Here is a 15,927-nt window from a genome sequence, read left to right on the forward strand (position 1 = left end):
CCGGAGATCAATAAAAAGCGATTTATATAGAAAAGAACTAGTACAGAAACGGACGCCACAGAAAACGAATACAATGGAAGCATTTTTAATACCATGTGCGCCATGACCAATAATTTACCAGAGAGTTATGCAAATAAGAATTCAACGACAAACTTTCAATATTGTTCTCGAAGCTGGCGAAGAAAAATTGAAAAATCAACCTCAAAAATAGAGTCAATTGTTAATAATCCAGGAAGTATACCTTTCATTCACTCACATATAACCACACCATCAGACTGTCATACTCTTATTACTGTCATTACTCTTAACAAGAGTTAAGCTTTCCTCATCTGCACTTTGCTCTTAATATAATCAATGTGATTTGCCCAGGTGAGTCGGCTGTCTACCCAAAGGCCTAGGTACTTAACTTGCGTTTGCCATTTGATCTTCCTGTCTGAAATCGTGACCCTTGTGTCTGGAGAAAATTTACGTCTCCCCAAGTCTATCGCCTGAGTTTTTTCTGGATTCACTCGAATTTTCCAGTCAAGGTACCAGCGTTCGAGGTCGTCCAATGCGCGTTGCATTCAGACGACCGCCAACGCTCGACCCATGGAAGAAGCGAGGAGAGCCGTATGATCGGCGTAAAGCGAAACCTTCACGTGATCGAACCTCGGAAGGTCGCTCACGTAAAGGCTGTACAGTAGTGGAGACAGCACAGCTCCTTGAGGCACTCCAGGTTCGATTTCCCTGACGGAAGACAGAGTTCCTTCAACTCGGACCTGAAATGTTCTGCCTTTCAGAAAGGACCTAATCCACCGGACCAGGCCCCGAGGCAGATGTACTATGGATCGTAAGGTGAATACTGTAATTAGCATAAAATCTGGGGACCATTTTCATAATATATATCTCTAAAAATATGGTTGGAAATGAGAGTTATGTTACTGGCAAGTATGCCACCTATGAATTTCAATGGTTCAATATGGAAGATAAACCAAAGAAGGTGTTTAGGAGGGAATTGTGATAAATGACGAGAAAGTTTAGCATTTCACTGGCCGTTTTGATATCTGTTTAAAATCTGTTTTTCCGTTAATCATCTGTCGCCCTCATACGAACGATAACTCTCAGAAGTTGAGAAACTTGTGCGAGCTAAGCACTAACGAGGTCTTACCTTTTAACGTGTGATTCTTAACACATCAACAAAGCTATGTAGATTAGATTGATATTAGTCATTATTGTATTCATTTCCAAAATAGTAGTATAGGTAGGTAGTTACAGATTTCCGAAGAGAACAAAATCCGGGCTAGTAGGCCATGGTCGAATGGAACCTGTAGTATCAAAAATTTCGTCTGCTACTGCGGCAGACATTATCAGTGATATGTGCGTTGACTACGAAGACGAAGGTTATATTTAGAAGTCTCAGCAACGATTGAATGTTGACTAATATTACACCATTGTGAATGTCTTAGCACCAGGTGTCCCGGTAGTGAGGCTGATATCCACACTCTTGAGGATATCAGCCTCAAAAAACTTGAGAGGCAATATAGTATCCGGATAGTTTCAATAGAAAGAAAGATACAATCGACATGAGAAAATCTGGCTTCCTGTTCTTTTTCGTACACACACAAGGTCATTTGATTCAATCGAGAAAAACGAAGTAACGTTTACCAATGATGAATAAAACCGAAGACCAATTCCAACATCGTAGTTTCTGTGTTGAGAACAACTCGAGCACTTCGACCGTTACCTCATCGCCTTTGATTCTCTCTACCGCAGTAGAAGACGAAAATTTCAGGCATAAAAACTTTCAGATCACGGCCCAAAATCCGGAAAGTAGCTTTGACACAGTTTAATGTCGTTCTCTCTGAATTTTCAAAAATGAAAGAATTTATGAGGGATGGATTAAAGATGAACTTTATTATTTTCATTATTTGAAGCAAGTTTCACATGAAACTAATATTTCTTTCTCAGAAGGTCCCGAATTCAATTTTTTGTTGAGAAAAATGTTGATTGTGCCTCCTTAGTGACGAGTAATGCACTATCGTTTCAGTTTGAATGAGGATCATTGTAAATTATTTCATTATCAAATAACCCACTCAATGAATACTTATATCAATAATTTTTTCCTTAAGGTATTAGTAGGTATATGCTTTTCAAAATTCAGGATAGGTTTTCTCGTATATACGGGTTGCAGTGTCCTTGGACTATTACTTATATCATTTGCAACATTTTCTCTAAACAAATCAGTCACTCCCAAGTTGTTGTTGAAACTATCGTTCCTTTTATTGCATGAGTTCATGGGTACAACCGATTTCAATTTTTCTTCAATTTTTTCGATTCCCCATAGTATAAGCAATGTCCAGCATGAATACATTATATTACCAACTGTCCGCTTAGAATAGATTGTTCCTGTTGAATATTCATTAGACTCGCACAATTCTCCAGAAGATTTCTGAGATTGAAACAAATTTATATCGAAATAATTTCATAAAAATTATAACAGTGGTTGATTTTCGGTAATATTTAATGTACTACATGACTGAGATTATCTGCACGCAATACTTTTTGAAATTATTTATATGATTCCGAAAGATTGTTTTCGAACATGACATCGCAAACTGAAACGGTAAAAATATGTATGTATCACTTATATATTTTTTGCTTCTTCCACGGTCTCTGGTAACTTAATTCCACGGGTCTCAGGTAAGTTCATTGCCAAAATACCAGCTGAAATTGCCAATCCACCAAACACAATCATCGGTAAAGGGTTGTAGAATAGACTCTGGAACAAAAATTATTAATTTGCAGAGAAGAATAATGAACATATTTTAATTTTTGCTGTTACTACCAATTTCTCTTCATTTTTATGTAGGTACATGAATTCTTCAAATAAATGCAAAGAGTGATTTCTCTACGATGCTTTAGTACCATCATTATAATATACATTAAAAACAACTTTGAGGTTGGTGTATAGGCTTCCACGCCGGAGTCACGATTGAAGAGAACCAACTCTGGGCTCGTAGGACGTGGTCGAATGGAACTTGTAGTACCAAACGTTTCGTCTTCTATAACGGTAGACATCTTCAGTGCGAAATATCAGCAACGACTGACTTAGCCGTTACTGAGACTTTGATGTATAACCTTCATTCTCGCACCTCGCAGTTAAATCATATATAGTACCAAGAGTTCCAAGCGGATTTTGTTCTCTTCAATAATGTACTAATGTTATAATAAATATTATACGAGGTTTTTTTTGAAAAAGGTCACGAAAAACTGCATTTTTCATTGAAAAATATTCTGATTTCAAATGAAGTTAGAGACAAAAACCTTCGAAACAAAAATCAATAATGGAACTACTTCTGAGGACCTCCCAGGGAATGACTTCGTTATTTGAACTGGATAGTAAATCATTTCAAAACCTTGGTCAAATTTAGGAGCATGCATATAATTGTCTGGCCATTCCGTACCATTAACTAACTTAAAATAACGAAATGAAACGTTATTCAGGAAATCATTTGACTTCAAAAGAAATCAACTCAAAAATTTCAAACTTTACTTTTGTGAACACCCAAAATCAATTAATGTTTTCTCGAGATTTCGAACAAAAATATCTATTAAATATTGTAAGTACCTACACAAGGGCTAAAAAGTCCCAGGCCTAGAAAAAAAGCGTTTTTGATTATTCAAAATTGGCTTTATTCATCAACGTAATCTCCATCAAGAGCCACACAATCATTCCAGCGCCGCTCTAACATTTGAATACCACTTTTGTAGAACGATTTATCTTTTGCCTTAAAATAGGCCTCAGTTTCAGCAATAACCTCTCCATCTGAGCAGAATTTCCCACCGGTGAGCATTTTTTTTGAAGTCTGCAGTAAATCCGGAAGTCAAATCTGGCTAATACGGTGGATATGGGAGCAATTCGAAGTTCAATTAATGTAACCTCCGAACGTTTCAGTTGCGACAGTCCGAGTCTCTGCATATAATGATTCAAATGTCGTCGTAGTTCATCCCTACTATAGTCCAACAACTTTTGGTATCGAGCTTCGAATGGTGAATAAACGTCTTGGAATGAGCCAATCCTAGAAGATTCTGTCCATAAATCTTCTTGCCATCCAGGTGTTCAATCTTCGTTTGGCAAAGCCTAAAGCAATGCCAATGACAGGTTCTGGTCCGATGAAACTATTTGCGACACCCTCTTTTGCATGGGAGTCAGCAGCCTCATTGCCTTTCAGGCCAGTATGGCCAGGAATCCATACCAGAGACAATCTTCAATTTTTCCTATCGAGGAGAGTCGTTTTTGGCAATTTGCTACCAATTTAGACGTTGCTCGGTAGGAGCCAATAGCTTCCAACGCCGCTTGACTGTCAAAGGGAATATTTTTTCGACTTGTGTGTGAAGTTGGATTGTTCCAATCTATCCGCACACAATTCAATAGCGTAAATTTTCGCTTAAAATACAGTCGCATGGTTTCTAGGCAGGTTGATATCTCTGTCCTGGGTCTGCGACTGAAAACACCTGCGCCATAACCGGAAGGTGTTTTTGATCCATCTGTGAACCAACAACTATCTGCTTTTAATATTTCCTTCTTCCGGAGGAGCCACTCCTCTCTACTCGGGAGCAGTACTTTATAAGGAAGTTCGTAGGCATGAAGTGCATAAAGTCAGAGGTGATTTCCAGAATGCTGCGACTTCCAGTGTCAATAATCAACAGTCTGTTGCACTGATGTGGTACTGATGGCACCACTGATGGCCAGACAAACCTGTCTCTGAAAGCCAGAGAGCTTTGCCTGAGCCGTTTTCTGTAAAGCCTTCGGCCACCAGGCAATTGCACCATAAGTGATCATTGGTCTGACAATCATCACATGAATCCAATGGATTTGTTTGGGACCTAAACCCCGAAGTTTACCAGAAATCCCTCTACATGTCCATAGAAACAGTCTGGCTTTGTGTAAAACTTTTTTCAAGAGAGCATTCCAGCTGAGTTTTATATCAAGGACAATGCCAAGACATTTCACCTTCGTTGGAAATGGAATAAACTCACCATTGAGGGAAAGTGGCGTCAAATAGTCCAATTTTCTCCTTCCGGTGAAGGGGATTATCACAGTTTTGGTGGAGTTGACAGACATCTGTTCCCTCAGGCACCAATTGTGAACAACGTCCATCGTGCTTCGGAGGATATTGCAAGCTATCCTTGCCGACGTGGACCTTGATGCCGAGGTCATCTGCATAAGCTTGTAGATCTACTTTTCTTCTGCCGAGGGCATGAAGCAGACTATCCATCAGAAGCGACCACAGAAGGGAAGATAGTACCTTACCTTGAGAGTAGCCTCTGGTGACCCTGAACCTAATAGCCTCGCCTTGAAGAGTCGTAATTGCAGTTCTGTTTACCAGCATGCCATAGATCCAGCCAGTTGTGATCGATTCTTTACCTTTCCTAGCCAGAGACGATTCTATAGATTTAGGTAGTGCATTGTCAAAAGCTCCTTCAATATCGAAAAATGCAGCAACCGCAATCTCCTTATTGTCAAGGGATTGGGAGATTTTCTCTATAAGGTTATTTAATGCTGAATCAATCGATTTGCCGGTTTGATAATCATACTGGTAGTTATTCAGGGTTTTTCAGGATCTAGGGATGAGTAGGCTCAGACGATGAGGTGAAGACACCAGCCGTCTCTGAGTTGCCTTCTGGAGTGAAGTGATGTTTCATCCATTGTCACATATCGACGGTTTGTTATGTTTAAACATGGCCAGACACTGCTCAGAAACATTCAAGACGTTTTTGTTTTTGATCCTCGCTCGCGCGGCACCCACTTTGAACAGAGCTATCTCATAGGCAAATACTCATGCGATATAAAGCCAACACGTCCTTTTGATATCTTTACAATGTTATCTAAATCAGGCAACTTCACTTTTCGATAGAAGTCAGCAAACAAATTGTTGATTGTTGTTTCTGGATGAAGCAGTATGAAATTATAACACGAAATTCTTCTTGATCCATTATTTTGAAAATAACAAAAGTAGAGTCACTCTTAGCACAATAACTCACAAACTTCTGAGTAAAATATCATGAAATTTCAACAGAAATCTATGAGTTTGACCCGAGACTTTTCAACCCATGTAGTAATTTGTTTCGTACCTAATTTTGATTTCGTTTTTTTTTATTGATTTGGTGTTTATATAAAAATATCATTTAATAATTTTGAGTTGATTTCTATTTGAAGTTCTATCAACTTTTCAAAATTATCTTTTATTCCGCATTTGAAAATTCAATATTTCTAGGATACAGAACACATAATATCTACAGAACACAATGATTATTTTTCATTTCCCATGGAGTAGTTAGAATTAAATTGAAATGGACTAAAGCTGAAAATAAATCACATAAAGCTGATTGGAGGATTTCACATTAGCATATTATGTGTTTAAATGAAACAGATAGAAATATTTATAAATATATGACAAAATGGGTGCAAGTGATCGACTGTAAAAAGGGTATTGCTTTCCTGAAGGGATTTGAGTTTAAATTATCACTCAATTGCTTCAATGTTCCCTATCATATTTCATTAGTTCGGATATATATTGATATAAATTGATTTGAAATCCCTGAAAGAATTTGTAAAAATTAAAAAGGTCAGCTGACAAATAACAATTATATCAAGCAAAAAAAAACTGAAATTACAATATAATAAAATACAAGCATCAACCAAGAAATGAAAAAATTGAACTATTAACACGAGATGGAAATTCAAAAATTATTAACAAGAAATGAAAATTAAAAATTAAAAGATTCCAAACCAAGTTACTTCCCTATCATTTCTTCACCCATCTTGAGTCACACGTAGGGACCAAATGTTTCTTATATACCTAAGGAATATTTCAAGACTTAATATTTTTTTTCAAAACCATAACTCTTTTTTGCGAAGAATAGAAACTCAAAGTCGTCTCTACAATTTAATGTCATCATCAGTACATGTTTCGAACCTATATAAGTTCATCATCAGCTAATATTCAAAATTACCATAAACAATGGTATTGCCAACTACCGTATCAGAATAAGGGGTAAGAAGTGGTGGTGGCCATTATTTATTAACATGATCGACAGCGTGATTGTAAATAGCTGGAAAATTTATAAGATTGCAAATGCATTGAAAGTTTCCCAACTTGTGTCTCGTTCAGAAATAGCTACTATATTACTAAAGTTCAGCGAAAAAGTAAAAGGCTTTACCAAATGATTTACGGTTTGATAATATTGGACATATTATACTGAGAGACGCGAAAAAACGTAGACAATGCATAAGTAACACAATTTACTTCTGTAAAAAATGCAAATTGCATCTGTATCCAGATTGTTTTGAAAATTTCCATATGTATTTATCTTTGTACACCTAGTTTTTATTATCTGTTGAATGAATAGACCTATATGCTACTTTAAAATAAAGGTGCGTATAGGCACCTACGTTTTTTTTTGTTAAAATGATTTGATATCTTTGTTTATGGTAAATTAGTCTTAATTGATTTTTTTTATATGTCTTTCAATGAAAACATTTCAAAATTCAATCATTTTCATGGCCTTGGCCGTTAATGGATAGAATAATTGTAATTTCGGTAGAATATGGAAAAAACTTCAATTTCTTGATAATATATAAACAGTTACGATTGAAAAATTGCTATGATAATATCAGTCCTTATTCAAAATTTCAAAGTTCAGGGTACCTCAAGACCCCGTATAAACAATGTTTGCTGAGGCAAAATGTGAACAGATTTGAAATATTCCTGCAAACGAAGAAAATACCTCAAAAATTATTTAAAAATGTTCGTTTCTTTTTCAGTATATCTCAGAAAAAAAAAATAGTTTTTATTTTTCGGTATCATTAAATAGTAGCAACTTTGTCATTAATTAGCATACTATCTAACTCTGTTACTGCATACTGCATACTGTTTACGAGATTTCCATGCATAGACTCGATTTTGAATAGCAATCTGTATGAGATGAGTGACGTTTCATCATTATCAGAAATATATATTCACCAGAAAAGGAGCATATGGTGCTAAAATCGCTCCAATACGAGCTACTGCTGAAGCTGTTCCTACTCCTCCACTTCTTATTACTGTAGGGATTATTTCGGCAGAATAAACATAAATTACTCCAGAAGCTGATGTGGCTCCAAGTTTTCCAACTAGAAACATGGTTGCAACTGCCCAGTTACTTGTTACTGTATTGATAAAGATCGTTAATGTGCAGGTAACTCCACAAAGTAATAGGGATCCAGCTAGTGATATCCTTCTGCCAAGTTTGCGAATACAGATCCATGAAATTGTAAATCCTGGTATTTCCACCAGACTGACGAGAGCGAAATTTAAATATTTATTTCCGCCAAGACTTGTGGAATTGACGGAAAGTCCATAAAATACGAAAGTAATCACTCCCCATATGAAAATAATCAACATGAATCTAATAACCAGTTTTCGTGATTTCATCATTTGTTTGATAATAGTTAGGGTGTCTTCCCTTTGGCTGTCTGGTTCTCCGTCCTGAAAAATCAAAAAGAGAATAGTACAGTTATAAAATTTTTAGAAAACGATTACCTACATATTTGGATTTTCATTTTGTCAATGCTAGTGATGCTAAGTACCAGAAACAAACATTTTCAGACAGTGAAAAAATAGGGCATGAGCAAGAGAAGTTAGTAAAAGTGTATATCTGGCGTTTAGATTTTTCACCAATTCCTCTCTTTGAATATATTTATTTGTATCAGTCTCAATGGAATGAATTGTAATGATAATCGTATTTTAGCAGTCAAAGAATACTTTATATGAAGTTAATATGTCCATGTCACTTATATTGATTTTGAAGAGTTTGGTAAGCCAACATACCTTGAAAAACGTTTTATAAATGTTGTTCCACTGAAAACTTGACTTGCCCTATAATATATAAATAGACGTGTTAACAAAAATTTCGAAATTTTATCGTCACACGGTGCGTTGTTTTGATGAAACAAACATTTTTTTGTCATATGTGGTCATTTCTTTGTAACTTCAGCTTTCAAACGCTCTAATAACGCTTTATAATATTCACTGTTGAAGGTATTTCCCTTCTAAATATAGTCAATGAATATTACACCACGCACATCTCAAAATACCGGGGCCATAACCTTTCCAGGCGATTGTTGTGCTTTCTTGCACTTTGGACGAGATTCACCAGTTGCTCTCCACTCAGATATCGATCGTGTTGATTCTGGAGTGAAGTAGTGGATCCATGTTTCGGCCATGTTCAAACATGGCCAAACACTGCTCAGAATCATCAATAAGACGTTCTTGTTTTTGGTCAACAGTGAGCTCCCGCGGCACCCACTTTGAACAGAGCTTCCTCATAGTCAAATGCTCTTGCAATATAAAGCCAACACGTTCTTTTGATATCCTTACGAAGTCTGCTAACTCATGTAATTTCACTTTTTGATTATACAAAATGATTTTGTGGATTTTTTTTATGTTATCTGGTGTTAGTTACTGCCTCATTTGGACGTCCACTGCGCTCTGCGTCATCGGTGTCTCTACAACTACGTTTGAAGTTAGCAAACCAACATTTAATTATTGTTTCTGATGGAGCGGAGTCTTTATAACACGTTTCAAGCCATTGCTTAGCTTAAACGATATTTTTCCATCAAGAAGTAGTGTAAAATTAAAACACGAAATTGTTTTCGATCCATTATTTTGAAAATAACAAAAGTAGTGTCACTCATAGCACAATAACTTATAAAATTATGTGTTAAATATCATAACATTTCGTCAGATTTCTTTTGAAGGTAAGTACTAACTAAAAAAGCAAATTCCATCTTTATTACGAAAGACTGGTTCGAAAGTAGCAAGATGAAAATTATTGAGACCTGTGAATAGGCAAACGTCGTCCTTAGAAAGACCCACTAGATTACCTGATATGACACCCCTGGTTTTTTTTGTGGGGATTCGTGAAATCTGAAGTAAGTTAGTTAATATATAGATGGTAAAATATTGGCACCCCACGCCGGACGTAATTATTTTTTATGTACCCACACATCACGTGACATTCAGGGAGATACAAACTGGTACATAGTTCAAGATTATTATTCTAATTCATTTGGAAAATACAAGGTAGACAAAAATAGTAGAGTGAGGTGTCGATTCATAATTAATTATGAAGTTTCATTCAATATCCCATATGTTTATATGAAATAAAATTATCAAACGAATCGTTTAAAATAATATCACAGACGATCACTAAATTCATATGCTTTAATTATCGACCACCCAGCGATACACAATATAGGGCACTATTCTCATTACTTGCAAACACCATTGACTTTCTGCAAATCAATAATCCCAGTTCCGAAATTTTCATACTCAGTGATTTCAATGTCCACAATATCGAATGGCTCAAATTTTCAAATATCAACGATGAACAAGGTTGCGAAGCTAGGGCTTTTGTACTAAGCAGCGGACTCACTCAGATTATAAATGAGCCAACCAGAATTCCTGACCGTGATGAAGAATATGCTAGTCTTCTGGGTCTATACCTAACAACCAATCCAGAAATTGAAATACAAATCAATTAACAGAATTTAGCTTATTGAAAGAGAGAAGTAAAAAAAACTTCTCAAGAGTGCTGCTCTGTTCCCTCCTGTTCATAAAAGAGGACATATGCCTCCTTACACACAAGCGATTTTGGTGAAATTAGGGACACGTGTGAATCATTGTATTCATTCCACGTGCCACTATAATGCCCGTTGTAAGTAGTCCCAATGTGATTCGAAAGGGCATATTGATTGTAACGACATAATTGCTTCATAATTGCTCATATCTAATCCTTCTAAAGAAAACTCAATGGCAACATTCATTTTGTCTCTGAATCTTTCCGTTGTAGAGAATCTTTTTAAATGAAATACTAAAATACGGAAAAACTTATGGATTGATAGAGACTTTGTACATTTTCTTCTTTCCTTGCACCTCGAACAGGTTGGCTTTTCATCTCTATCCAGGGTTTTTTCTTTTGTGAAGAAATCCAAGCATTGTGACAAACTCAATTGGCCAGTTCTTTGTGATATAGGGAGAGACAAATCTCAGAAAGGATCGAAGGTTACTAATGAGAATCCACAGTGTGGGCACTTCATAGTAGATTTCAATTGACCAATAAAATTGTCTACAATCTTAGAGTCGTTCATGTTCAAATATCTCAGCCAAGACTCTTGCGCTTTTCCGCTGTCGCTCAATTTTTATGGCTGTGGTTTTGTCGGAACTGAAATTGACTCATTTTCTATACTTGACCGCATTCTTTGATTTTTGTAGAATTTTAGGAAAATTTTGACGTAATTACTATGTAGAAGATAGGGAAATATCCTTAGATTTGGGAAAGAATTGATGTTATATACGAGGTGTGTGTGTAAGAGTGAGAGAGACACGTGTGACGTAATCGATGCAGAGAGAGATGGAGATGGTATCGAGGTGATACGTCGCCAGCGCAAGCATGACAACTTTGGTGTTGTCGGTTGTAAAATAAAAAGTTGCTTATGGGGTGATGTAGCATTTGGAACGTGGCCAGTTTCAAGCATGAAGGGTTAGGAAAACGAATCGATAGAAAGTGTATGGTAATGAGAGGACGACGACTAGGAGTGTCTACATTATTACGTGCGTTCCAACATATCAACACGTTAGCATCATCGGGTGATGCTAACTTATTGATTTGACCGGTTTCAAAATTGAGAATGGAGGGTTAGGAATACGACTCGATAAAAATTGTATGGTAATGAGATGATGACGACTAGGGAGGGTCTAACGTTTCAACGTGCGTTCCAGCATGTTAGAAGGAAACCAAGTCTTGTCTTTGTTAACCAAGTTAGCATCATCAGGAGAAGGAATAGATGACACTCTAAGGTGTCAAGGAGTTACGTATATTGGAGTTAACTTTTGATGGTGGAGGCAATGGGGGAGCGAAGTATTCGACAAAGACATTTCAAAATACGTTGTTTCGTGTTTAGACCGTTTTGCGTCCGTTTATTCTTTACCGTTTCGTCGTCATTGTCGCAGCCGTTTTCTTGTTTGAATGCTTGTACACCATGTGAACGTACCGAATGTGGGTGAAATTCATGGCAATATGCGTGAAGGCTAGTGATTGTGATTATGAATGTAACAGAACACCAATACATCATCCTGACGCCGGACCATTTATTTTCACTGGACCACATAGCTGAGTCGCGCTGAGTGCCGTGATCTTTCATGCCATCTCTAGTCATACCCAAGGTGGCATGGATCAATGTCAATGTTGAATCGGCATCCGGCAATACGCCCCAAAACGACTAAATGAAGACATTTTAATTTTCTTTGTTTTATTTCAGAATACGTCATCACCCATTTTCCTATTCATACCCAAGGTGACATTGATCAATGTCAATGCTGAATCAACATCCGGAGATAATCAGTACTCAAAACGTTGTTTGATTTTAGAATATGTCATCATTTATTTTAGTATAAATACGTCCAGCGTGGCAAAATGAGTAAGTTGTATCAGTTGAAAGTGATACCAGTGACAAGTGAACCGATTCTATTTGAAAGTAAGTGTTTTCAATTATTTCTCATGATTACTTCGTGAGTTTTTATTGCAAGATTTTGTATAGGTTTTTGACTTTTTGTCAAATGAGTTTATTCAAATGTGGTTCAATTGAAAGTTGGTGAGAGTTATTCCTGAATTATCATCAAATTGCCAGTTGAAATTTTTCTCAGATTAATTTACTTGAATGTTTTTTATGTATAGTTTTTGATGGTTACCGTTTTTTTCAATTGATTCGTGATAAGAAACGGTTTAGAGGTAATGACGTACTCCTCGAGCCACCCCTTGACTACTTTGTTTATCTTACATCAGAAGATAAGAAATGACAATTGCTGATATTTCTTTTTAATCGAATTCAGTCTTTAATAAAGAATAAAAAATAAGAACCATTCATTTCTATTTTCTCTCGAATACTATCTCTCACAGTGAATAATTGTATCGTACAATTTGTTTTGATGTTTTTTTTTAGATAACAACCGCGTAACCGAGAAATATGATTATGAATTTTACTCGAGAATTATCTAAAGCTGAATGAGAGTTTTTCTCGTATTTTATCTATTTGCCTTCGACAATGCCATAGCTTTTCTATTTACACCAGCTGTGACCAGCTTTCTAGTTGAATAAAACTCATAGTAAGGTACGAATACCTTTTATTTGTAATGTCATTTGTTGAGAGAGTGTTAGTATATTTTGTAATTTAAAACATAAACTTATTTTATTTTTGTTTTTCGCAGGTGGATTTATAGAAATTGAATGCAAGTTCAGTTATAGAGAGGAAATCAATTAACAAAATAGCAGATTCATCTGTAGAGACGCCGTAGAGAATACTGACAACCAGAATCGTGAGAGGCAAATTTGGCGAGGTGCTGTTCTTGGATTTGGGCGAGAAAGTGAAATTGTACGAAATTAAGGTTAGTATTGTTTTCTATCTTTTCTTCGTTTAATATGCAAAGAGTTTGTGGTTGTATACAATTTTTTTTGTTCGATCCACATAAAGTAGAGTTTTCATATAATACTTTTTCTTCATTCAATATACGCAGAATATGTTTAAAATCCCTTGTTTTGAATGGCAGTCGATTTCTTTGAAATTTTAAGTTTAGCTCGCTCCTGTTTTTTTAATCACTTCATGAAAGACATCACCCCCACTCTTGACTCATCTTCGGAGTTACCCAATTTCAGAGCCAAATATTTTTTCGAATGATGCGTGCAATTTCGTTGATTTTATTCTTTCGAATAACATCAACTTCTTTGCTCAACGGTTTCATGATGGTGAATGATACTACATCACACCCTGTGTATACTCATATATTTGTCGAATCTTTGAAGATAACGTCAACCATACGTATCGAAATTCGGCACAAATTCTCCTGAATTCATCGATAGACATCGAATACATACACAGTAAAAAGTATTTTTTTGAAAGAAGATCATACCTAGGTTGCTTTGAAATTTTCATCTTTATTGGAGAAACTATTACTTCATGCCAACAGCGTCACGTTCCACAACAGAATCACTATTTTTTCAACGAAGAAATCAAATTTCTTGGCCTTTCAACGACATAATTCGTTTTGATTATATTATTGCAAAGATGAACTATTTTGAATCAAGAAAATGTAATATCATCTCCAAATCTACCACCTATTTAAGAGAAAAATAAACTGTTCCAAATGGAGAGCAATATCAGCTTGATCTGAACACATATTGTTTGTTCGAATTTAAAACTGTATCCCTTCAAATAACTCAATTCGTTTATAACACGAGTTTTGTGAATCTATATACAAAAACTATATTATGATCGACTGAAGATAACAGGAATTTTGTATAGAATGAACAGGGTTTCTTTTAAAGAAGTATTTCATTCATTTCAGTTTGAAGAAAACTGTTTTATTTGAACATATACAGGGTGTCCCTGGACTTCCTCTTTTCCTCTCGGGAATGTATAGATGGGGTCAAAATATCACCAGTACTTCATATAACTTTTTTTCCTAAAAGTCTTCGTAACCAAGTTACGGGCCCTCGAAGTTACAAAATGAAAAATGTTTTTCTTTGATAACTTTTCAAGTGAATATTCAAAATCATCCAAATTTTGGTAATTGACTGGACAAATGAATTTCGTCGATGAGCTTTCATGCAGGAGTCAGTTGTTTTGCTACAAAGTCAGGAACGGACTACCCCCGATGGTCCACACCCCAAAACTTTGAAATGACAGATATTTTTCAATATTTTTCAACAAAATAAGGTTACTTGGACAATTTTATGAATAAAAGTACTCGTGTGGAAAGTCGATCGGAGCAACGAGTCTTGATAAAAATGTAGTTCTACTCGACGACATCAAACCCGCTCGTCCACCATTATTTGAAATGAATAATTATCAAAGCAGAAATAATAATGATAACGTTAATTCAACAACATTTATAACAGGAATAATACAAAGTATGCTAAAATGAAGTCGTAAACAAAAAGTACAGTACCTATATGGAAGTTTAAGTCACAATTGTGATAGCAGATATTTTTTCAAAAGAAATATCAAGTTCTGTAGATTCGTGGTGTTTTTAAACTAACAAGCTACTCTACTATGAAATATCTAATTCATTCCATATTTTGTATGTACATAATACGTGTGGAATAATCACGTTTCGTGTTGATCAGTTATCTGAATCTCATGAAACTCAACATTCGAATGTTTCAAATTCTTCTTCACAGCTAAACTGTTGAGGAGTTTCACTGATAATTATAATTTTATGGGAGAAATTCTTTAACACGAATCTAAATTTAGCTGAAAAAACGCACATCGGAAAAAATATTTACTATACTAATAAAAAGCAAACGAATGAACTACAAAAACGGCTGCACATGATCAGGTGAAAAATATCCAGGGAATACTTATGTTCCATTTCTTTCACAGATGTTGACAAAAAAACCTTTTAGAAAGTTTTGATAAAAAATGAGAAACTGGAATGCGATTTTGTTTTGTTGAGTGGTGCGTTGTCATATGACTATCATTGTATTGTCAATATTCTATAGGATATTTTGAATTTTTTTGATATGGCCGAACAGTTTACATTCAATGAATATGCAGATATGCATGTATTTTATGGACGAGCATTTTGTAATGCTGCAGAAGCTCGTCGTCTGTATTCCGAGCATTTTCCCAATCGAACGGTACCGTCAAGAGAAACATTCGAGCGTGTCGATCGCAGCTTGAGGGAGACAGGTATGTAATAATTGATAATTAATTTGAGCACTTTGTTTTATTTCGATATTATTGTAGGTACAGTTTTGCCAAAACGAGGTGATGAGGGCGCTCCTAGGACTGTACGTACCGTTGTATTGGAGGAACATATTTTGGAAGCCGTCGCTGATGATCCTTCA

General features: G+C 35.8%; 1 protein-coding gene across 1 annotated transcript in view; it reads right to left on the reverse strand.

Moving 5' to 3' along the window:
- Window positions 1-2,482: 2,482 nt before the first annotated feature.
- Window positions 2,483-15,927, reverse strand: part of LOC111511012 (organic cation transporter protein-like) — a 76,680-nt gene continuing 63,235 nt past the window's right edge. The window contains exons 8-9 of the mRNA XM_074177147.1: window positions 8,007-8,510; window positions 2,483-2,758 (exon numbers count right to left, since the gene is read on the reverse strand). Of these exons, the coding sequence (XP_074033248.1) occupies window positions 2,624-2,758; window positions 8,007-8,510 (639 nt within the window). The 3' untranslated portion in view covers window positions 2,483-2,623. The remainder of the gene's footprint in view (window positions 2,759-8,006; window positions 8,511-15,927) is intronic.

Source organism: Leptinotarsa decemlineata, unplaced genomic scaffold, assembly GCF_025532065.1.
Source record: "Leptinotarsa decemlineata unplaced genomic scaffold, Ldec_3_MD MMD2_tig00002159_RagTag_RagTag, whole genome shotgun sequence".
In the NCBI taxonomy this organism is placed as follows: domain Eukaryota; kingdom Metazoa; phylum Arthropoda; class Insecta; order Coleoptera; family Chrysomelidae; genus Leptinotarsa; species Leptinotarsa decemlineata.